This window comes from Physeter macrocephalus, unplaced genomic scaffold (assembly GCF_002837175.3).
Source record: "Physeter macrocephalus isolate SW-GA unplaced genomic scaffold, ASM283717v5 random_63, whole genome shotgun sequence".
Classification (NCBI taxonomy): Eukaryota; Metazoa; Chordata; class Mammalia; order Artiodactyla; family Physeteridae; genus Physeter; species Physeter macrocephalus.
The window spans coordinates 75257-99203 of NW_021145349.1; the positions used below are offsets into that span (position 1 = coordinate 75257).

The 23947-nt window shown below is 53.2% G+C and overlaps 2 protein-coding genes across 7 annotated transcripts; one reads left to right on the top strand and one right to left on the bottom strand.

The window, feature by feature from the left end:
- The first annotated feature begins 398 nt into the window (after window positions 1–398).
- KRI1 (KRI1 homolog) lies at window positions 399–8526 on the top strand. Of its 3 annotated transcripts, none has more exons than XM_028483740.2 (19): window positions 399–558; window positions 672–745; window positions 1510–1615; window positions 2114–2222; window positions 2475–2529; window positions 2619–2665; window positions 2963–3059; window positions 3150–3227; window positions 3521–3657; window positions 4109–4235; window positions 4321–4416; window positions 4519–4689; window positions 5525–5600; window positions 5695–5783; window positions 5869–5998; window positions 6084–6214; window positions 7040–7104; window positions 7219–7317; window positions 8091–8526. In XM_028483740.2, the coding sequence occupies exons 1-19, from the start codon at window positions 465–467 to the stop codon at window positions 8428–8430; spliced, it is 2121 nt and encodes a 706-aa protein (XP_028339541.1). In that variant the 5' UTR covers window positions 399–464; the 3' UTR covers window positions 8431–8526. The 3 variants fall into 3 exon arrangements, with proteins under 3 accessions (XP_028339541.1, XP_007107320.2, XP_054938263.1); XM_007107258.4 differs by having other exon boundaries at window positions 402–558; window positions 2616–2665; XM_055082288.1 differs by lacking the exon at window positions 672–745 and having other exon boundaries at window positions 457–558; window positions 2616–2665.
- A 129-nt stretch (window positions 8527–8655) lies between these two features.
- On the bottom strand, window positions 8656–14981 carry ATG4D (autophagy related 4D cysteine peptidase). 4 transcript variants are annotated; one of them, XM_007107260.4, is made up of 10 exons: window positions 14454–14973; window positions 13813–13896; window positions 13558–13731; window positions 12986–13262; window positions 12848–12912; window positions 11298–11428; window positions 10146–10224; window positions 9993–10069; window positions 9796–9915; window positions 8656–9194 (listed from the first exon to the last, which is right to left on the bottom strand). In XM_007107260.4, exons 1-10 carry the CDS (start codon window positions 14683–14685, stop codon window positions 9012–9014), a joined length of 1422 nt encoding a protein of 473 aa, XP_007107322.2. In that variant the 5' UTR covers window positions 14686–14973; the 3' UTR covers window positions 8656–9011. The 4 variants fall into 4 exon arrangements, with proteins under 4 accessions (XP_007107322.2, XP_028339543.1, XP_028339542.1 ...); XM_028483742.2 differs by lacking the exon at window positions 9796–9915 and having other exon boundaries at window positions 14454–14981; XM_028483741.2 differs by lacking the exon at window positions 13813–13896 and having other exon boundaries at window positions 14454–14971.
- Window positions 14982–23947: the final 8966 nt, after the last annotated feature.

A 23947-nucleotide genomic window follows, 5' to 3' on the forward strand; every position in this document is an offset into this window, starting at 1 on the left:
CGCCGGTGGCTTCTGATTTTTGAGGCTGCGATGGAAAGTCGCGTGTTCAGGATGTTTGTGGGGGTCGCGGATCCTGGATGCTTTGGGGGAGGGGAGAGAGTGGTAATTCCCAGGGCGCCACGGTGAGTGAACTGGGTGGGGCAGCGGTTTGCGCTGTCGGAACGGAAGGGAGGCAGGAAACCGCGAGTGGAGAAAGGGCCCCCAGATGTCAGCTGGGTGCCGGGAGCCCCGGCGGGTGGGGGAGTGGGGTGGGCGGTGGCTGCAGCCTTCCCCGCAGAGGCGTGGCCCATGGGCGGGGACTGCGGTCACAGGGCTAGGGATCCCGGAAGGACCGGAGGGGTGGTTAGGTGCGGCCCATGATGCTCCGCCCCATTTAAAGCTAGCTATTGAGTAGCCCCCGCCTCCTGGGGTGGAGGTGGAGGGGGGGCTCTCCACACGCGTGCGCAGTGGGTCGTAGAGCCGCCATGCCGGAGCCGCGCGGGTTGTCACCCCTGCGGGTGAACGCGGCGTTCGCCGCGCGGTATGGCCGCTACCGGGAGCGCGAGGAGCTGCAGCGGCGTGAGTGCGGGGCGCATGCGCGCGGGGCGCCGGCGCGTGCAGGGCGGTCGGGAAGTCGGGGTTGATCTGGTCCCCCAGGCTGAGCTGGGGGGGATCCCATCTGTGCCCCACAGTGAAAGATCGCTATGGGGATAGGGACAGCTGCGGCGACTCCAGCTCCGAGTCTGACTCCGGCGACGAGCGCGTGGTGAGCTTCCCCGCCTCCCTCCCGGACTTGCGGGAGGTGTCCAAGCCCCCCACCGCATCCCGGCCCCGACTTATAGGGGGCGGCTAACCCCCAGCCCCATCGCGCCGTACGGGAGCGTCCATCTCCCACCCCCCATTTCCATGAGGGACAGACAGCGCCCTCCCCATCCCCAGGGAGTGGGCAGATCTCCCCTACTTCCCCTCCCCTACCTCGGATCTACCTGCCCATCTTAATCTGTGAGGTGTGAACCCTCTGTCCATATTTTCGTCCCTAACAGTTTAACCATTTCTCCGTGTCTGCCTCTGTCCCCAGAGTGGGGCATCCCTCTGCCACATGGGGCACCCAGCTTTTCCCCATATCAGCCCTGATATTCCCAGCCTCACTGAGCAGTCCAGCCCTTCCTCTCTGTTATGTGTCCTCTGCCCACTTGCCCCTAGGTTGTCCATCCCTTGTTGATACCAGAAAGTACCATCCACCCCCTTGCCTGCTACCTTCCTCTGTCTCATATCCCGTACCTATGTGTGGCCCACCCCCAAGAGGGCCCCTCTCCTTCCTCCACCTAATTGACCACCCCCCCAATTCAGATCCAGCCCTCCACCCACACCTGCCTCTACCCAGCCGGATTCCCCCCCTTCCTTCCTCCTAACATATACCCCTCTATGCACACTAATTCCTACACACTCTCAGCCCACCTGCCCCTGTTGCTTACTGCCCACATCACAGCCCCTTTCTGAAGTCTGTCCCCACCCCTTTTCCTGCCCTAGGAATTTGACACCCAGCAGGAGCGTGACTTTTACAGGACCCTCTCCTTACTGAAGAAAAAGGATCCGCGCATCTATCAGAAAGATGCCACCTTCTATCAGAGAACAGGTCTGGGACTACTTCTCCTGAGGCCCAGATTCCTCATTGCTTTATAGGCGGTTGTGACTGTTTAATGGATCTCCACACGTCAAAACTGATTAGCAAAGGGACTTCCCTGGCAGTCCAGTGGTTAAGACTCCATTCTTCTACTGCAGGGGGCACGGGTTCAATCCCTGGTGGGGAACTACGATCCGGCATGCCACGCGGCAAGGCAAAAAAACCAAAACAAAAAAACCGCTTAGCAGAGTGTCTTAGGTTTTGACCTGTTGTTATTAATAACGGCTGTGTGCTTGGCCCTGTTCTGAGTGTGAATTATTCACTGAATGATCACTGCCAGGTACTTCCAGGTAGTAGCAAGTGTGATGCCTCTTTGATAGCTGGGAACTAGTGGCTTGGGGATTTGAAACCTCAGTCTGACTCTGGCCCAGCATAGTCTTATTCTCTGCCTGGGGGAGGAAGGGGTTTGTGGATGTGGGTGATGGCAGGTGTCTTCTGGTGTCCCTGCAGCATTGTCCTCGGACAGTAAGGAGGAGCCGGCAGCTGAAGAGAAGCAAAAGAAGGCTCAACCCATGTACCTGAAGGACTACGAGAGGAAGGTTATCTTGGAGAAGGGAGGGTAAGGAGAAAGCCTGACCCCTCTGCTCCCACCTTCCCAGGGCAGGTGGACACACCAGGCACTTAGGGGCAGGAGTGGGAAGAAGCCGGTGACTCACCAGAGTTGAGGGAACCCTGGAGAGCAGGAGCCTTGGTGACCTGCCTGTACCCCACTGCCCCCTCCACCAGCTGTTGCTCTTAACAGCCCCCTACCCCATGGGGACAGACAGGCCATGGGGAGTCTATTCTGAAGGCTTCTTTCTTCTTCACACAGCAAATATGTCGATGAGGAGCATTCAGACGGGGAGGCCTCCAATCAGAGACTCCAGGTGAGTGGGGTAGAGGCTGGGTGGGGGGCTTGGGGGCGCTTGGAGCCTCAGGGCTGGGCCTGAGGCCCATGTCACTCTCTCTGCAGCAGACCTCATCAAAAAGCTATGTGGAAGAACAGAAACAGCTGAAGGAAAGGTGAGCCCTGGGGCTGGCTGAGTGGCCAGATGCAAAGGAGTTGAGGCTCTGAGGTTGGGCGGGCCTGGGTTCACATCCAGCTCTGTCGCTTAATGGCTGTGTGCCCTTGGGCACGTCATTTGCTCTCTCCGGGCCTCAGTGTCTGCATCTGTGAATTGGGGTTGGTCATGGGCTCTATGTCACCACACAGCTCTGGGCTTGTCAGGACGAGCTCAGGGATTAGTAGACGGGGCTTGTCTTCGGGCAGCAGGCAGGGCCAGCCCACCCGTCCTGAGGCTTGTTCTCTCGCACGGGCAGCTTCCGGGCATTTGTGGAGGACAGTGAAGACGAGGACAGTGCCGGGGAAGGTGGCTCCGGGTTGCTGCAGAAATGCGCTAAAAGCAGAGAGGAGAAGGTGGGTGCTGGGGCCCAGCTAGACGGGGGCTGGTGGCAGAGAGGGGGCCCCGGGGCTCCCACAGACCCTCAGCGCTGGCCTTCCCCCCAGGCCCAGGAGGATGCTGATTACATCGAGTGGCTGAAGGGGCAGAAGGAGATTCAGAACCCCGACACCCTGAAAGAACTGGTGAGTTCCCATTCATGGTCCCTGACCCACTAAACTACCTGGTCTGCCTCCATCCAACCTTTCCCTGGAAACCGGCCCTTGAGAGGGTAGCCAGGAGCACATTCTCGAAAGATGGGGTGTGTCCCTCTCTGGGCCTCAGCTTCTACATCTATAAAATGAGGATTAGCCCACCTACTTCATAGGCCGGCTGTGAAGCTGCAGTCACTCAAATCCACTGGTTGCCCACATCTGTGCTCCTTCCCTGTCCCCGAGTCCCTGATCCGGGTCCTATTACCCCCGCCCTTCACCCCTAGACTCACCTCAAGGAATATTGGAACAACCCAAAGCTGGATGAGGGGGAGCGCTTCCTGCGGGACTACATCCTCAACAAACGCTACGAGGAGGAGGGAGATGAGGAGGAAGAGGAGGAAGAGGAGGAAGGAGAAGAAGGGTGGGTAGCCATGTCCCCCAGGGGCCTGGAGCCAGCACTGGCCAGAAAGGAAAAGGCACCAGGCGTTTACACTCTTTCACATAGATGGTAGCAGAGTTAGCCTTTCTTTCCTTTTTCTTTTTGGCTGCGCTGTGTGGCATGCAGGATCTTAGTTCCCCAACCAGGGATTGAACCTGTGGCCCCTGCAGTGGAAGTGTGAGTCTTAACCACTGGACCACCAGGGAATTCCCCAGAGTTAGCCTTTCTTGAGGAAAAGCTGCAGAGTGTGGGCTCTGGAGCCAGGGGGCCCTGACACCGGATTTCCATGCCTCGGTTTTCCCATCTGTAAATGGGGGTAACGGTGGCACCCTACCAGAGGGTTCTTGTGAGGATTAAATGAGTTACTATGCTGGTACACAGGAGTGCAGGAGCTCGGCTGACGCCCCCTGTCCCATCCCATCTCGTCCCTCAGGGTCCCCGGCCCCCCGGTCCAGCTGGCCGTGGACGACTCCTCAGACGAGGGTGAGCTGTTTCTGAAGAAACAGGAGGACTTTGAGCATAAGTACAACTTCCGCTTCGAGGAGCCAGACTCTGCCTCGGTGGGTGGCCAGTACCAGCTCCGGGGAGGACCTGGCCCGCAGGGTCCAGGCCGGGAGAGCCTGGAATCATCTCTGCTGCCCACAGGTCAAGACCTATCCTCGGAACATCACATCCTCCGTGCGCCAAAAGGACGAGCGCAGGAAGGAGAGGAGGGAAGAGATGCGGGAGCGGAAGAGGAGGGTGAGTGTCTGTTGGGGCGGTGCGCTGTGAGGAGGAGGGGCCCAGCCTGTGGCGGGAGGGGGGAGCCCACACCCTCCCTCTCCCGTGAACTGCCGCCTGCAGGAGAAAGTGAGGAAGCAGGAGGAACTCAAGCAGCTGAAGAACCTGAAGAGGAAGGAGATTCTGGCCAAGCTGGAGAGGCTGCGGCAGGTCACAGGCAACGAGACACTGGGCTTTGAGGAGCAGGACCTCGAGGACGACTTTGACCCCGCCCAGCACGACCAGCTCATGCAGGTGTGGCCCCAGAGCCCCAGCCCGGCTGTGCAGCCGAGTGCTCAGAGCGTGGCTCTGGAATCAGCAGTCCCTTCCTGGCTGTGTGGCCTCAGAAAAGTGACTTGACCTCTCTGACCCTGTGTCTCTGTCTATAAAGTGGGTCTAACTGCAGCATTTACATCAGGGCTGTTGTAAAGATAGCCTGAGAGGAATACTAAATGTTAATTAACTTGGTAAATGCTCAAGGAACTGTGGGTCGTGGTGTTTCCTTTAAGCTCATTTATTGAGCTGTTAGTGTTTATTGTTGTATTTGGGGAAACACAGCTTCAGGCCATTGGAACAGGCGATGAGCACTGGATGGGAGAGCAGTGGGGACCACGGGCACGCAAAGCTGCCCCTGACTAAGCCTGGGAGGTCAAGGAAGGAGACTAAAGATGCATAGGTGGGCCAGGTGAAAACTGGAGTGAGTGGGTGCTGTGTGGTCGGAGTTCGGTCTTCACTTTCTAGAAGCTTCTCAGTCCTGAGCTTCAGCTTCTCAATATTTGGCAGTAGCTTCTGTCTCTTGGGGAGCTCGTGAGAACATAGTGAGATGCAGCCCAGCGTCCAGCATGTAGTAGGTGCTTATAAATGGCACGGTTAGCAATATCTGCCTTTGCCAGCCAGTGGAACAGGGGGCAGAGAGCAGGGGGGGTCAAGGGGGCAAGATGAGCCAAAAGTGGGTGTGGAGGGGCCCAGACACACGGAGTTCCCCCGACATCAGGAGCTGAGGGGGGTGCTGGGAGGCCATGTAAGGTGCAGGAGTACTGCCATCTGCGGGGAGTGGGCCCTGCTCACCCTCCCGGTCCGGACCCTACAGAAGTGCTTCGGGGACAAGTACTACGGAACCATGGAGGAGGAGAAGCCACAGTTTGAGGAAGAGGAAGGGCTTGAAGGTGAGGTCACCTGGGGCAGTGGGCTGGGGGCGGGGGGTGCTTGGCCTGACCTGACCCCCCGGCCCACCCCTGCCTGCCCGTCCTCTGGAATCAGACGACTGGAACTGGGACGCGTGGGCCGGGCCGGAGCAGGGTGGAGCTCGGAGCCAGCAGGAGCCGCACTGCGAGGACCCCGACTTCAATGTAGGTGCCCTGGGCGCGGGGGTCTGGGGGTCCTCAGGGGGTCCCGAGGACCGCAAGGGCGGGCCTGACCTGCGCATCCCGACAGATGGATGCCGACTACGACCCCAGCCAGCCGCAGAAGCAGCAGCAGCGCAAGGCTCCTTCGTTGGGCAAGAAGAAGCGAAAGTCGCCCTTCGCCACAGCTGTGGGGCAGGAGAAGCCCGTGTTTGATCCTGGTGAGGCCCGGGTGGGCGGCCGTGGGCAGGCAGGGGCTCCACGGGGCCCGGCACACCCCGGCAGCCTGGCTCTGTCCCCGCTCAGGGGACAAGACATTCGAGGAGTACCTGGACGAGTATTACCGGCTGGACTACGAGGACATCATCGATGACCTGCCCTGTCGCTTCAAGTACCGCACGGTGGTGCCCTGCGACTTCGGGCTCAGCACCGAGGAGGTGGGACCCTGGGGGTACCTGCTAGGCAAGGGGGAGCCTGGAGCCATCTGTGCTGTGACATGGCCTGTTTTCTCATCTCGAAAACAATAGGAATAATAGTGCTAATGACAGTACTAATAATATTACTTGCCTCAAAGGGTTTCTGTGAGGCAGCGGCTCAAACAGTGCTTTGCCCACAGCAGGCCCCGGTAAATATTAGTTTTAATTCTGTTACCGTATATCGGCAGCAGGGTGACCATTAAGACTTGACACAGGTTCAAATCCTGGTTCAGCCGCTCACCAGCTGTATAATCTTGTACCTGGGACTAGAGCCTCTGTGCCTGGGTTTCCCCATCTGTAAAATGGGCCTCATGACAGCCCCACCTCACGGATATGGATGTGAAAAAAACATGCTTTGAATGTCACTTGTGCCTTAGCCACAATGGCTATGGATGCTTGACAGTAAAAATAGACGATGTTTATTGAGCTTATAACATCTGCATCCACTTCATCTTCCTGATGACCTTCCAGTAGGTTCTAAGGGGGTGCCCAACTCATAAGTGAGGACCCTGGGCCTCATCTGTAATTAGCAAACCCAGTCATTGGCATGGAGACCCCTGCCCTGGTCTGAGGCTGCTGGGACCACAGCGCATGGGTCAGGGCTCAAGGGCCCGAATTGTAAAAAAATCAATTAGCCTCTGCAGAAATCGGTTCTTTCTCACCATCATGACATTTCTGCTAGGTGGAACTAGCGTTACCCTGCTTTGACCCATGAGGTGACTAAGGCTTAAGAGTCAGGGCCCCCTGGGGCTCACGAGCAGGACCCCACTCTCCCTGCCCTTGCAGATCCTCACTGCCGATGACAAGGAGCTGAACCGGTGGTGCTCCCTGAAGAAGACCTGCATGTACAGGTGACGGGGTGGGGCTGGGCCAGGTGCCCCGGGAGGAGGGGCGGGCAGGCTGAAGGCAAGCATGGGCACCACCCAGAGCACCCAGCGACAGGTGTGTCTGCCGGGCGCCTGCAGGTCGGAGCAGGAGGAGCTGCAGGACAAGAAGGTGTACAGCCAGAAGGCCCAGAACGTATGGAAAAAGAGGCAGATCTTCAAGTCACTCTGCCCAGAGGAGTAAGTATTGCTGGTTGTAGGGGGTGGGTGGGCTTGGGAGCCTGCCAGGCCCAGGTTTGAGTCATGCTCTGTCAGCCGTCTGTCACATGACCTTGGCAGGGGGGTTTCCCTTCTCTGATACCTGGGTATCAAGTCCTGGCTGGGCTGTAGCTGTGTGACGTTGGGCAAGTCACTTTCCCTCTCTGGGCCTGCTTCCTTATTTATAAAATGGGGATAAAGATGGCTCACTTCTTGTTGGGTTTTTCTTTTTTTTGAGGATTAAGTGAATTAATTCAGGTACAGTGCTTAAAACAGTAAGTTCTGGATAGGTATTAGCTCTTGTTATTATGCCTGTTATTTCCTGATCTATAAATCAGGAGTGACAAAAGCTCACAGAGTTGATGTAAAGCTAAAATGAGTTAATTTGTGTGAATAGCTTAGTGCAGGCCCACGCTCAACAATCAAAATTATCAGTGACACAACCAGCCTCAGAGTTCAGTAGAAAAATCCCACTTTGGTATTGCATCAGACCCACGTTTGAGTCCCAGGCAGGCCCCTGAATTGTTTTATTTTTTTTTATTTTTGGCCGCGCCGCGCGGCATGTGGGATCTCAGTTCCCCGACCAGGGATTGAACCCGCGCCCCCTGCAGTGGAGGCACGGAGTCTTAACCACTGAACCGCCAAGGAAGTCCAGGCCCCCGAATTCTGAGCCTCTCCTTTTCACATCTATAAAAATGGGGGATGGAAAGCCTAATTGTAACTGGCCTGGGCTGAGCCACGCCTTCCTCCTCCAGGACAGAGATGCCCACAGAAGCCACAGGGAAGCCACAGAGAGACAAAGCTGGCCCACAGGGGCAGCTGCTGGCACCCGATGGGGCCTGTGGGAAGTGGCCCCAGCCTGAGAGCCCCCCAGTACAGGAAGAGGCAGCCCCTGCAACACCCACCGAGAAGCCGGCCCCCCAGAGGCAGAGAAGGGGCAAGAAGGCACGTCTCCTGGGCCCCACAGTAACACTTGGTGGACGCGAGTTCAGCCGCCAGAGACTGCAGGCCTTTGGCCTCAACCCCAAACGGCTGCACTTCCGCCAGCTGGGCCTGCAACGGAGGAAGCAGCAGGGGCCTAAGAGCCACCCCTGAGCTCAAGGGAGCCTGCAGGGGCCTTGGGGCTCCTCCCCTTCAATCAAGCCCCCTCTTATCGACTGTATAGACCCTCACATCTACCTGTGGGCAAGGGAGTCTTCCCGTCTTAGAGATGTAAAAGCTGAGGCCTACTCAATAAGCTTCCCCAGATGACTCGGAACCTCACCTCAAGACACACCCTGAGCCCCATCCCTCAAATGCTGGGCCCAGCCATAGCCAAGGTCAAGTCAAACGGCTTTATTAGTCCCCATTGGTCACAGCCCCTCCTCCCTCCCACCAGCCCTTGGCAGGATGGGGGCTTTGGGACCAGTGAGGGGCATGGACGGTCCAGTGCAAACTACAGTACTGAGTCAGGCCCTGAGTGGGTGCCCGGGGGCCCTCCCTCCCTGCCCTGTGAGGAGGGCCCAGCTGGTGGGAGGCAGGTGTGCGGGCTCTATTCCTGGCTGAATGGCCCTGGCCCGGAGGCTTCCTGGACTGCTCTCAGCTGCACTTGTCACGGGGGGAGTTCAAGCTCCCACACCCAGTGTGACATAAATAAAAAAATAAATAGGGTCTGTCTTCTCCCTCATCCCCGCCCTTTATAAAAACACAAAGTCCTCAGAGCTTGGGCGTTTAGCCTTGAGGAGCCGGCCTGTGCGAGGGAGCCGCAGTGTCGGCTGGGAGGGCTGGGAGCAGAGGTCGTCCAGGCTGTGGTCCCGAGCATGGCCCTCAACCAGGGTGAACATTGGGTATCGCTCTGTGGCTGAGGAGGAGCTGAGGACCTGGTGGGAGGAGAGAGAACAGCTCAGCCCCCAAGCCATGTTAATTATCCTAGTAGGTATAATTATCTTAACAGGTATATTTATCAGGTGCTTCCTGAACTCGACTCCCATCCCTCCAGGGCAGTGAAGCAGGCCAGCCAATCAGCACCTTCTGTGCCCTGGCTATAGTGATTGGCTCAGTGATGAGCACATGACCCTGTGCAGCCAATGAACCACAGCTGTGGGATTTTCAGCCCTGGGATTTTCTCTCTGCTGAGAAGGTGGCGCTCCCTTTCCACTAAACTAAATAGTAGGCGCCCAGAGAGCCTGGTGGCCACTTATTGCCACCATAAGGGTAAAGCCTTGATAGGAAAACAGAGCCAAAGGACAAGGCAGGGTCCTACCACTTAACCCCCTGGAAGCAGCTGTCCCCTTAAAATTTTCATTTCATGCCTCTTTTTGCTCTAATTAGAGCTGGGCTTTTGCAGCTTGTGGTCAGGATAATAATCTTAACAACATAGCCTAGACGTGGCCCTGCCAGGTCTGCTGGCCTCAAAGCCTCTGTTCCTCTTCTACCCTAGCCCTGCCCTTTGCCTCCCACCCTCCAGCATGCCTTGCTCACCCTGGTCAGCTCTGAGCAGAGCGTCTCAAACTCCTTCCTGTCTCCAGCATAGAACCCCACAGTACAGCTCGGGTCCATCTTGGCAAAGGCCATCTTGCGGGGTGAGGTGCAATGGAAGGACTGGGGCAGACAAACCAGGGAGGCTCGGGGGGAACCCTCCACAGGCCTCCAACCCCACCCTGGGGATCCCAGCTCACCTCTAGGGGGAAGTCAGCCTGGCTGACATCCACAGTGGGCTGGCAGTAGTGAGGGTCCAGGTAGAGGAGGAAGTCATCTGCAGGGGAGGAAGCGTGAGCAGGGGTGGAAGAGGGTAAGGTGGGATGGGATGAAGCAGGATGGGGTGGGCCTACCCTGATAGCCAATGAAGTACAGCGAGTGGCGTGGCTTTCCCCCCATGATGCCAAGGCACAGCTCTGAACGCAGGAGCTCCTGCAGGGAAGAAAGTGGGTGAAGGTAAGGACCCACAGCAGGTGCTGTCAGTGAGCACTGTAAGCACTGTCAACAAATGCATAGCAAAGGCCCAATGTGTGCAAACCCAAGCCTGTGCTGGGCCCTGGGGGGCAGCAGTGACCAAGATAGACAAAACCCTGCCCTTATGCAGCTGATGTTCTAGCGTGGGAGAACAAGGAACAAGATGAGCAAGTTAGGTCACGTGTCACAAGGCGGTAACACTCTGGAGAAAGAATAAAGGCGGTAAGAAGGCTTTGCAATTTTAAATAGGGGAATCAGGAAAAGGCCTCACTGAGAGATGATGTTTTAGCAAAGAGTTAAGGGAGTTAAGAATGCATCTTGGGATACATATAGCTGATTCACTTTGTTATAGAGCAGCAACTAACGCACCATTGTAAAGCAATTATACTCCAATAAAGATGTTAAAAAAAAAAAAGAAGAAGAGTGCATCTTGGGAAAGAGCGCTCCAAGTGATGGGAACAGCAAGTGCAAAGGCTCTGAGGCAGGTGTCTTCTGAGAACAGTGAAGAGGCCTGTGTGGCTGGAGCGGAATGAAGTGAGTTGGAGAGTGTGGGCAGATGGTACAGGGCCTTGTGGGCTGTGGAGAGATCTTTGGCCTTTATTCCGGGTGTAAACACATCAGGGTCTTTCCAGCCTTGCTGTTCCTTTTGCCTGGAACACTCCTCCTCTGGCTTCTCACTTGCTTCTGGCTAGACAGGGGCTTTCCTAGGCTGTGCAGCCACCCGCATCTGCCCTTCATCGTGTTAATTTTGGTTCCTTTAGAGTCCGAGTTGTAACACCACAGCTGTCAATTTTGTTCCACATACACTGCCTGTTATTCCCGCATTAGAACGTCTGTTCCCAGAGAGCATCAGTTGTTGCCTATTCACCTCTGAATCCCCAGCAGCTGGGACAGTTCTTGGCACATAATTGGTGCTCCGTAACTACTGGATAAACCGATGAAGAGATGAAGGAAGCATAAACGCCTAACCCAAGCTGAAAAAGTCTGCAGGGCTCCTGGGGGGAGGCATGGTAGAATCTGGTAGAACCTACCTTCATGCAGGGCACGTACACGGGGTTGAGAGTCTCGCCACCCAGCCGCACTGGCACCAGGATGACCACGGACTTCCACTCAGCTGTGGGGTCTGGCCTGGCCACCAGGCGTGCCACATCCGCCTTGTACACTGGAAGGACAGGGCAGCAGGTCACATTCTCTCCGGCCCTTCAAGCCTCAGAGTATGGTCCTCCATCCTCAGGGGACCAACCCTGCCTGAGCAACCTCTTGGGGTGACACTCCTGTCATCAGCGGAAAAGCACCTTTCCAGTGTCCCCCCACCCCAAGCGCCCTCAGACAATCCCAGGGCCTCCAGGCAGGTGTGGACATCCCCATTTTACAGAGAGGGCAACTGAGGTCCTGAGATTTAGACAAACAGTGTAAAGCTAGGAGGAGCTGGAGAGCCTTCCCCGCAGCCCAGAGTGCCTCTAGTCCTCCCAGACTCGGCGCCTGGGTTTCTAAGATGGAAATGGGAGCGCTGAGCAATCCGCCAGTCAGCTGAAAGTTCCTGTGTGTCCCTCCTCAAGTCCCGTCTGCTGGTTTCTCCTCTCCCGCCTCCTCCCTTGTGGCTATGTGAGCCCCCTCCTGGCTCCCAGAAAAGTGCATCCAACCCTTTCCGGAGACACAGCTGCTACGGTCTGAATGCTCGTGCCCCCCTCTAAATTCGTATGTTGAAATCTTACCCCCCAAGGTGATGGAATTAGGAAGTGGGGCCTTTGGGAGGGGATTAGGTCAGGAGTGAAATCACTGCCCTTATAAAAGGGACCCCAGGGAGCTCGCTTGCCCCTTTTGCTACCTGAAGACACAGCAAAATGAACCAGGAAGTGGGCTTCCAACAGACACGAAAACTGCCAGTGACTTGTTCTTGGACTTCCCAGCCTCCAGAATTATGAAAAATAAATTCCTGTTGTTCACAAGCCACCCAGTCTATGTTTTTTGTGTGTGTTGTTTTGTTTTTTTGGCCATGCCGCGCAGCTTGAGGGATCTTAGTTCCCCGACCGGGGATCAACCAGGGCCCCGGCAGTGAAAGCGCCGAGTCCTAACCACTGGACCGCCAGGGAATTCCCTGGTCTATGGTATTTTTGTTACAGCAGCCCTAACAGACTAAGAAAAAGGCTCTCCTGAACTGTTTTCGAGGGAATAATAACAATAAAAGCCAATATTTAGTGAATACTTACTATGTGAGAAGCACTATCCTAAGGGTTTTACTTTTATCACTGACATGACAACCCTATGAGGCAGAGGAGACCCGACTTTCGTACATGTTGGAACTGTTTACACAGTAAGAGTGAGTTGAACCTGCGAGAGGAATTCCTTATGTCTTTCATTCTATCACTCAGGGAGAAGCCCCTGAAGTCTCCTCTCCTGGTTCCAGAGGGAGGGAAGGAATCCAGAGCACCCCGACCCAGTGTGGGCCTCGAATCCTTTCCAAGGGTCCCTCTGCCACAGAACCTGTTTCAGCAACTGAGGAATGTGGGTTCTAAGAGGCAGCTGAGGTAGTGACTGGCTCAGGGTGAGAACCCTGTGACCTTGGCTCCCAGCCCCTTACCTGTGCAGTCCTGAGAAACATACACCACCAGGCGGGTGACCTCTGAGCAGCTCTCCACAGCTTTCCTGGGGACGGGAGGAAAGGCCTGAGTTCCTGGGGGTACCGAGTAGCTCCCGTGTCCCCTGCAGCGGCCCTCACCTGAGTATGTGCGCCACCAGGGACGGCCCATACCAGTCACCCGCCTTCTTGCCCGAGCTCTGCCCAAGCTCCACAAGCCGGTGTAGGCCGAAGGGGGCCCGGGGGTGGTCAGCGAACCAGGATACAATCTGCCGGTGCCGGCGCTCCTGCTCCGGCTCAGGGGCAGCCTGGGCCCAGCGCGGAGGCATCCAGTGGGCAGGCCCACGGTACCGGTTGGGACAGGCCAACCCCGATGGCTCAGTGGGGCCCAGGCCCGCGCCCAGGGACCATGTCCAGTCTGGTAGGGATGGAGTTAAGAGTCAAATGGCGATGGTGTAGGGGGGCGGGGCACAGTTCCCACTATCCATGATTTACACACAACTCTACTGCTCCAGAGATGCCGTGTTTAACTACAATTTTCACATTCCTTCAACTTATTTTCTAAACAACTCTCACTCCCCGCCCCCCCCCACAGCTTACTTTACACACAATTCTAACATGACTTTAAACTCTCTGTTTACAAACAGATCTAACACTGCTGACCTGTGGTGGGCGCTACGCTCCTCCTGTGCCCTTCCCCCTCCACCGCTCACCTCTGGGCAGGAAGTGCAGCAGCAGTCCCTGAGCTAGCATCATCTGCCCACTCCGTAACATGCATCCCCAGCCACAGTCCGAGGTCAGGCAGCCCCCGGCGAGAGGTGGGAAGTCCCGGCGGTATGTGAACCATAGGCGAGATACGAAGTCCCGCTGGAAACGCTGGATGTCACCTACAAGAGCAGGCTTGTCAGTTGCCACCAGAAACACCCCTGGGGGACTCCTCCAACTCTAGCCAGGGGCTACCAGCTCACCCTCGCCCTCGAAGCGGTAGCGGCGGCCACAGAGATGGACGCTGGAGAGCTTGCTAAAGCTGGTCCGGCTTTTGACTGCCCAACCTAGGGAGACATGGGGCAGTGTCCAGCAAGATGAAGCACTTGCTTGGCAGACACGCAACCTAACAGGGCAGCAACAGCGCTTAAATTCTCCCATCTGTGTGATGGGGACTATCCTAGTTCCTATCTCAGGGAAGGCTCTGGGGAATCCGTGCTACATTTCTCCTGGATGGAGGCGGAGCCCCTAGTAACGGCCACATGCATGTCTGCCGTTAATTCGGGATGAATCAAAGCACGTCTGGTTACTGTACCCATTTTACAGAGGAGGAAAATGGAGGCAAAGAGAAACAAAAAACCTTGCCCAAGGTCACACGGGGAATCGACTGAGGTTTGTAAACACATTCCCCTTTGGACCTGCCAGCCAGAGGTCCGCTCTGGGCAGGGCAGGGCGGGGGACCTACCCACAGGTGACTCACGGGAAGGGAACAAAGGGTGGAATACTTGACAGGCGCAGGGTCTGGTTCTCCTTGACTCCCACCGACCTCCAAGCCCACGGCCCGCCTGAACCCTCAGTTCGCTCCCACCTCAGAACGCAACCCCGGGGCCCGCCCCCTCCTCACCGTACTTGACGTTGTTCCAGGCTGTCAGGAACTTCGCTTTAAACTTGTCCACTTCGTCCGGCTCCCCCGGGCCGGTCCCGGGCGACGCAAGAGCGGGGCCGCTGGCTCCGGAGGGACCCAGGCCGTTGGGGTCCGGGGTTCGGGGGCGCCGTGGCCTGCGGCCCTCGGGGCTGCGCGCGTCCTCCTGGCTGCCGCTCCGGTACTGAGCTGCGGCCGGCGACACGGAGTTCATGGGCGCTCCGGGAGGGCTGACCGAGGGCCCCAGGGGCCGCGCTCGAGCGCCCCAGGGGCCAGGACGCAGCCAGGACGCGGGCGCCCAGGAAGGCGCTAGTGGGCCCCCGGCACGGCGACCAGGCCCCCGGGCCCTGTGCGGGACGGTGTCACCGCCGCCGCCGCCGCCGCCGCCATTTTAGCGGCCCTGGCCCCGGGAGGGAGGCGGGCGTGACACAGCCGGACGCCCCGCCCAAGCCCGGCCCCCAGCTTGGGTCCCCGGCCCCAGTCCCGTGTGGCCGCGCTGTGACCTCCTAACGCCGCGCCTCCCTGCGGCGCCCCGCGACCCCCGCCACCGCCCGCCTTATCACAGAGCCCAGGCGCGGCCGAGCCCCTGGAGGTCCTTATCGGAGGCCCCAGAGCCGGGAAGCCCCGCGCCAGGCCCCGCCCTTCGCCGGTTCCGGCCCCGCCCCGCCCGACCCCGCCCCCTCTGTGCGCTGGGGGTCTGACCCCCAGGCGGGGCCCCTACGCGGTTTGCACCTGCCCACGTCCGCTGGAGGATCAGAGCGCTGCTCTGCGGGCTGCGCACCCAAGACCCGCCTCGGTCGGGGGCCCAACCTGTGCGTGACACCCACTCCCCCAAACTCTCCCTTCAAGCCACACCCCTAAGTGCTTTAGTTTCCCCAGGAGCAGAAGGGCTCAAATACACGCAACAACATAAACGAATCTTCCTAATGTTGCTGAGGGAAAGAAGCCAGACAAAAAAGAATAGTTTATACTCGCTGGTCCCATTTATTTAAACTCTAGAAAATGCAACCTCATCTATAGCCATAGAGAGCAGATCAGCGGTTGCCTGGGGGTGGGGTGGGGAGAGGTGGGAGCGAGGGATAAAAAAGGGCTTAGGATGTGTTTAGTATCTTGATTGTGGTGATGGTTTCCAGCATGTGAAAGCTCAACGGACTGTACACATTAAAAGTGTGTGGTTTGTTGTATGTCAGTTATACCTCAAGAAAGCTGTAAAAATTTTTCAGTGCATCTAACTCAGGGGAATGTTAGGAGGACGAGCTGAGGTCATTCTGGTAAAGCGCTTAGCGAGGCATTTGAGGCACAGTTAGGGCTCAGAGAAAGACAATCATGACCTCAAAGGCAGAATGAGTGCCCTGGGAACCACAGAGAGGGTGGCCTCTAGCGGCCAGCCCACGGGCTCTGTCCTCAGCAGGCAGAAGGAAGTTGGATGAAGGATTTAAATGAGGGCATGCAATGTGAAGAAGGCACAAAAGTACAGTCACCTTCCTGACTTTCTCACCTTTGGTTCTCCCCTCATTCACTTCCCTTCAACCACACACCTGCCTCCTTCCTCAAATTCAACAGGTACCAATCCATCTCAAGACCTTTGCACTTGCTGTTGCCTCTGCCTAGACCTCTCTTCCCTGAGATATCTGCAGGGCTGTCCCTCAACCTCTTTCAGGACTTTATTCAAATGTCATCCCTGCAGTGTGACCACCTTCAAAATTCCACCCCACCCCTACCCTTGGGATCCTTCCCCCTTCACTGCTTTTTTTTTTTTTTCCAGAGCAGTTATCATAACCTGATTGTCTGAGTCATCTTGGACTGCTATAACATTAGTGCATGGTGAGGGCCCTATTCCTAGCCAAGTCCTCACATGGCCTTTCCTTGGCGCATTGTACACAGAGAGAGATACCTCATGTCTCTTCCCTCTTTTTAATCCCATTAGGGGGGCTCCACCCTCATATCCTCATCTAAACCTAATCACCTCCCAGAGGGCCCTCCTCCTAATACCATCACACTAGGGGGTTGGATTTCAACCTGTGAATATTTTTTGGGGGGGGACACAAATGTTCAGACCATAGCACTGATCTTATATTTATATGTATAATTTTTATGTTTATCACCTCTGTCCCCACCACATCACTAGAGCAGGCATCTCTGTCCATCTTGGTCACTGCTGCCTCCTCAACACTCAACGTGGGGCCTGGCATATGGTAGTTATCAAACAACTTGTGGAGTGGAAGGAGAGCTTATAGCTTCACAGGGGACAGATGGACTGGGGTGGCCCCAGGTGACCCCTTCTGTTTGATTTGCTGGCTGAAGCCCGCCCCAACCGTGATCACAGCTGTTGACCGAAACCTCCCGCCTTGGTCAGGCAGGATGATAACCACTTGCACGAGTTGTCTCACAACAGGAGCTCCCAGTAAAGAATATGGTGCTGCAGCTGAAACTAACTGGGAGAATTTGGGAGGGGCCAAAAGGAGGGAGGAGATGCCAGCCCATAATATTGTCCTACAGACCTCCCAGGATCCTTCTTGCTAGGGTCCGTCTTGGCTGAGAGATGCACGCGCCACCAGAAAGGACCCTGAGTCAGACTATATATGGGCCAAGCAAGATGACTGGCCAGAGACAACCCGGAAACTAACCCCATTACCATAAAACCTAAGACTGCGAGCCACGTGGCAGAGCAGTTCTCCTGGGTTCCCTTACCCTTCTGCTCTCCACCCGGGCGCCCCTTTCCAATAAAGTCTTTTGCTTTGTCAGTACGTGTGTCCCCTAGGACAATTCATTTCCGTGTTAGACAAGAGCCCACTCTCGGGCACTGGAAGGGGTCCCCCTTCCTGCAACAGTTCCTTCCTGGAGGAGGGCAGTGATTCACAGTGTGACCTTCAATTTCTTCCCTTCACTCCCCTTCCATACAAGTACAGCCACAACCTCAGCTCCCCACCTGGGTCTCTGTCCCCACCCAGCATCCAGCTGCCACCTGTATCCCCCCTGGAATGTCCCCCAGGCTCCCCAGTTTTGGTTTTCACCCCCACTGGCTTTTCCTCCCATGCCCTTGGCTCCTCCCCACCCAGCCTTCATTGCCTTCCTTCCTGGGGGTCTGTCAGTCCACTTACTAATCTGTCCCCAATTGTCCTCCTGTCCCCAAAGGAGGACAATAGTTATGGGCAGACGCTGCAGCCAGGTGTCTTAGACAGGTGACCTTGCTTCTCTATACCTCAGTTTCTTCATCTGCCAGATGGGATAGTAATAGTGCCTACTTCCTTGGGTTTGGGAGAATAATTAAATGAATATGCAAAATGTTTAAAACATAGCAACCACCACTTCACTTTGAATTGTTACTGCTATTGTCTTTCTTATTCCCACCACTGCCCTCTCAGGTCTGGCCCCCACCACCACTGTTGCATCCTTCCTGGCCTCCTGAATGCCATCTCTGACCCCTCAAATCCACACAACAGCTGGAAGAACCTATCTATTTATAAAGTTATTTTCATGAACAATTTCCACCACAACAAAAAAATCTAGAGCAGCACTGTTTAATAGAAACATAACATGAGGTACATTTTTCAATATTCTAGTAGCCATGTTAAAAAGAAAATACAGCTAGTTCAATTAAAAAGCGGGCATGGGGGACTTCCCTGATGGTCCAGTGGTTAAGAATCCGCCTTCCAGTGCAGGGGACGTGGGTTCAATTCCTGGTCGGGGAACTAAGATCCCACACGCTGTGGGGCAACTAAGCCCTCGCACCGCAACTACTGAGCCCGCACTCTAGAGCCTGTGTGCCACAACTAGAGAGAAGCCTGTGCGCGTAAGGAAGAGCCCACGTGCCAAACGAAGACCCCGTGTGCCGCAACTAAGACCTGACGCAGCCAAATAAATTAATTAATTTTTTTAAAAAGTGGACATGTAAGCAGATAGGGTAAGGGTCCCTGGAAGAAAAGAACCAGGTATACCTTTTTGACATAAGAGAAGCCATTTTTTGCCTAAGCCATTTTGTGATCTAAGGCCAGCGACAGTGCTTGCCCTTGAACAGTCTCAGTAATTAATGATCTTAAGGGAACAAAAGAGGGCTTCCCTGGTGGCGCAGTGGTTGAGAGTCCGCCTGCCGATGCAGGGGACATGGGTTCGTGCCCCGGTTCGGGAAGATCCCACGTGCCGCGGAGCGGCTGGGCCCGTGAGCCATGGCCGCTGAGCCTGCGCGTCCGGAGCCTGTGCTCCGCAACGGGAGAGGCCACAACAGTGAGAGGCCCCCCCCCGTACCGCAAAAAAGAAAAAAAAAAAAAAAAAAAAGGGAACAAAAGAATGCAGGAATGAACCACTGTTATCAGGCAAGAGAAGTAACAATAGCAAAGATAATAAATCAGTTGTAAAGACTTCCAGTTCTGTTTCAGTGGTAAAGATTAGCCTGAAGCACTCTCTTGAGCTGTTTTGCAAAATTCAAACTCCCCTCAAGTGCTCAGTCACCAGATCAACTAGAACCTAAGGAATGATGATGCTGACCTTTTCTGACCCTCTTAAGTCCAACTTAAGCTTGGACTCTGTCAACCTTTGTCCAAGTTCTATGCTGAATTCTCCTCTGCTCAAACCCCTTCATGGATATGCATATAATCTTAGCTTAAAACGTCCCCAACTTTACTGCCTGGGGAGTCACTGCTTTGGGAAAGATCTCCGGGGTTCTCTTTACTTGCTGCAAGTAATAAATCCTTCCTTCTCCCGATCATATCTTATCTTATCTTCGGCTTGGTTGTGTCTTTTGGCTTGACATCCACAAAGAGGCGGCTTTTCTGGTAACAGGCAGAGGATCTGAATAGATATTCTTCCAAAGAAGACATACAGATGGCCAACTGGTACATGAAAAGGTGCTTGACATCACTAATCATCAGAGAAATGCAAATCAAAACCACAATGACTATGATAATAGTCGTTCTAAAAGGTGTTAGAACGACTATTATCAAAAAGACAAGAGATGACAAGTGTTGGTGAGGATGTGGAGAAAAGGGAACCCTTCAACACTGTTGGTAGGAATGTAAAACTGGTGCAGCCACTATGGAAAACTGTATGGTGGTTCCTCAAAGAATTAAAAATAGGACTATCATATATCCAGCAATTCTACTTCTGGGTATATATCTGAAGGAAATGATATCACTATCTCAAAAAGATATGTGCACTCCCATGTTTATTACAGGGTTACTTACAATAGCCAGGATGTGGAAGCAAGCAACCTAAATGTCTACCAGTGGATGAATGGATAAAGAAAATGTGATATAGGGGAATTCCCTGGTGGTCCAGTGGTTAGGACTCTGCACCTCCACCGCAGGGGCCACAGGTTCGATCCCTGGTGGGGGAACTAAGATCCTGCATGCCAATTGGCGTGGCAAAAAAAAAAAAAAAGTGTATATATATATATATATATATATATATATATATATATATATATAGACATTACTCAACCACAAAAAGAAGGAAATAAGTCAGACAGAGAAAGACAGATACTGCAGGATCTCACTTATATGTGGAATCTTAAAAAAACCAAACTTGCAGATACAGAGAACAGATAGATGGTTGCCAGAGACGGTGAGTGGTGGATGAAATCAGTGAACAGAGTCAAAGGTACAAACTTCCAGTTATAAGACAAATAAGTCATGGGAATGTCATGTACAGCATGGTGATTATAGTTAATAATACTGTATTGTGCATTTGAAAGTTGCTAAGAGAGCAGATCTTAAAAACTCTCATCATAAGAAAAAAAAATCGAACTATGTGTGGTGATGGATGTTAAATAAACTTATTGTGGTGAACATTTCAGAGCATATACATACAGTAAATCATTCTGTTGTATACTTAAAATGAATACATTGTTATATGTCAATTCTATCTCCATAAAAAAATTACAAGAAATAGGTGACATTAATTTTAATAATACTTTTTACTTAACCCACTATACACAAAATACGATCATGTAACAAGTATAAAAAAATATTAATGAGCAATTTTACCTTTTTGGGGGGTATTGTTCTCAAAATCTGATATAGTTCATGTGTTTTCTTACAACCATAGAACGCCTCAATTTGGATTGGACACATTTCAAGTGCTCCAGAGCCACATGTGGCCAGTGGCTACTGTATTAGACAGTGCAGGAAATGTAACCACTGCCCAGGTGAAGACAGGAGACAGCCCAGATGCAGCTGGAACCCTGGGTCCTTTGCTCCATGTTCCCAGATAATCTCTGCCTGAATTGTGGTGGACTTCTTGGAGCCTGATGTAGGGCTGGAGCCCAGTCTGTATCTACAAAGGTACTGACTCTACTCTTTGAACCCCTTCTCCTCTCTTCCCTCCTCCTCCTGCAAGGTCCCACTACCTTAAACAAACCAGATGCCAGGCACGCCCACTGGGCCACCCCAGGCTTGTCTGGATCCACCTGGGGCCACCACCTCAGATTCCAAATAACAATGACTGTCATGGGCCATCCTGCCTTGTGGGCTGTATTGTTTCTCCACAAAAGATATGTTGAAATCCAAACCTCAGGTCCTTGAGGTTGTGACCTTATTTGGAAATAGGGTACTTTGCAGATGTAATTTAGTTAAGATGAGATCATACTGGATTAGGGTGGGTCCTGAATCCAATATGACTGGTGTCTTTAGAGAAGAGAGATGCAGACAGACACAGAGAAAGAAAGTCATGTGACCATGGAGGCCAAGATTGGGGTGATGCAGCTTTGTGCAAACCAAAGAAGGCCAGTAACCACCAGAAGCTAGGAAAGAGACAAGGCATGATTCTCCCCTCTCCCCTAGAGCCTTCAGAGAGAGCATAGCTCTGCTGATACCTTGACGTTGGACTTCTAACTTCCAGCACTGAGAGAGAATCTATTTCTGTCTCAAGGCACCCCGTCTGTGGTAATTTATTGCAGCAGCCTTAGGAAACCAGTGCAGCCTGTTTATCCCTTCTCTTCTTCAGGTCTTGGCTTGCCAATCACCTGCTCTAAGAGGCCTGCCCTGACCTCCAGCTTGGTCCAGACTCTCTTTATTCTCAGGCTCCTCCTGATCACAAATGAATTATTACATCTTTACAATGGTGTCATCGCTTGTTAATCCCAGTGTCCCCTGTGAGAGCAAAAGCCCCATGAAGAGAAGAGCCACAACAGTCCTAACTCCATTATTCCTTCAAGAACATCCACGGTAAAGAATGAATTACTTTTTTTTTTTTGGCTGCACCACGAGGCTTGCGGGATCTTAGTTCCCTAACCAGGGATCGAACCTGTGCCCCCTGCAGCGGAAGCGCGGAGTCTTAATCACTGGACTGCCAGGGAATTCTCAAAGAATGAAATTCTGCTATTTGCAACACCATGGATGGGCCTGGGGGGTATTATGCTTAGTGAAATAAGTCAGACTGGGACTTCCCTGGTGGCGACTGTGGGACTTCCTTAGATCCCACATGCGTGCTGCAACTAAGAGTTCGCACGCCACAACTAAGGAGCCTGCCTGCCACAACTAAGACCCGGCACAAGCAAATAAATAAATTAATTAATATTTTTTTTAAAAAAGAAATAAGTCAAAGACAAATACTGTATGTTGACTTATGTGGAATCTAAAAAATAATACAAATAAATGAATATAACAAAACAGAAACAAACTCACAGATACAGAGAACAAACTAATAGTTACCAGTGGGCTGAGGAAGGAGGGAAGGGGCAACATAGGGGGAGGAGATTAAAAGATAGAAACTACTATGTATAAAATAAATAAGCTACAGGCTACATTGTACCACAAGGGGAATATAGCCAATACTTTATAATGACTTAAAATGGAGTATAATCTACAAAAATATCATTTCACTACATTGTACACCCGAAACTAATAGAGTATTTTATTTTTATTATTTATTTTGAAAAAAATTATTTATTTTATTTATTTATTTTTGGCTGCGTTGGGTCTTCGTTGTGGCATGCGGGCTTTTCATTGCGGTGGCTTCTCTTGTTGTGGATCATGGGATCTAGGTGCACGGGCTTCAGTAGTTGTGGCATGTGGGCTCAGTAGCTGTGGCACGTGGGCTCAGTAGTTGTGGCTTGCGGGCTCTAGAGCGCAGGCTCAGTAGTTGTGGCGCACGGGCTTAGTTGCCTGTGGCATGTGGGATCTTCCTGGACCAGGGCTCGAACCTGTGTCCCCTGCATTGGCAGGTGGATTCTTAGCCACTGCTCCACCAGGGGAGTCCCTAATAGAATATTTTAAGTGAACTTTACTTCAGTTAAAAAAAAGAAGAACATCCATGGTCACTCTCAGTGTCCTGCACCAGGCCAGCAATGACAAGGAGAGAAAAACAGCCGTCCTGGCTCTCTGGTGCCTCTTGTGTTGTTACACGACAGACACACAGTAATTGTTTGTTAAATGACTAAATGAATGATTAAGGAACTTAGCTGTCCTAAGATCCTCCTCCCAGCTTTTTTTTTTTTTAAATTTAAGTAGAGTTGATTTACAATGGTATGTTAATTTCTGCTTACAGCAAAGTGATTCAGTTATACATATATATACAACCTTTAAAAAAATTCTTATAATGATTTTTTTAGATAAATTTATTTATTTTATTTATTTATTTTTGGCTGCATTGGGTCTTCGTTGCTGTGCGTGGGCTTCCTCTAGTTGCGGGGAGCAGGGGCTACTCTTTGTTGCAGTGCGCAGGCTTATTGCAGTGGCTTCTCTTATTGTGCAGCACGGGCTTGAGGCACGCAGGTTTCAGCAGTTGTGGCTCACAGGCTCTAGAGCGCAGGCTCAGTAGTTGTGGTGCACGGGCTTAGTTGCTCCATGGCATGTGGGATCTTCCCAGACAAGGGATCAAACCCGTGTCCCCTGCATCGGCAGGTGGATTCTTAACCACTATGCCACCAGGGAAGTCCTTGTAAGGGCTTTTTGATGCCTCCTCAGAATTTATGGACATGCAGAAGTGATGTATGTCATTGCATACATCTCATATTTCAATGGCCCAAATTAGTCAAGAGTCACCGAATTGAAGTAGTTTTTCATTCAAGAGATAGTGATCCCCAGAAATGTTTATCGGAGCATCTAAAGGATGAGTGAGAATTAGTCAGAAAAAGAGAGGAAGGAAGGAAGTGCCTTCCTGGTAGAACAGCACATTCAAAGACATGGGAAACAAAGAGACAATGGGGGCTTCCCCAGTGGTGCAATGGTTAAGAATCCGCTTGCCAATGTGGGAGACACGGGTTCGATCCCTGGTCCAGGAAGATCTCACATGCCACGGAGCAACAAAGCCCATGCGCCATAACTACTGAGCCTGCGTGCCACAACTACTGAAGCCCCTGTGTCCAGAGGCCATGCTCTGCAACAAGAGAAGCCACTGCAATGAGAAGCCCGTGCACCACAGTGAAGAGTAGCCCCCGCTCGCTGCAACGAGAGAAAGCCCACGTGCAGCAACGAAGACCCAACGCAGTCAAAAATAAATAAATTAAATAAATAAATCTATTAAAAAAAAAGAGAGAGTTT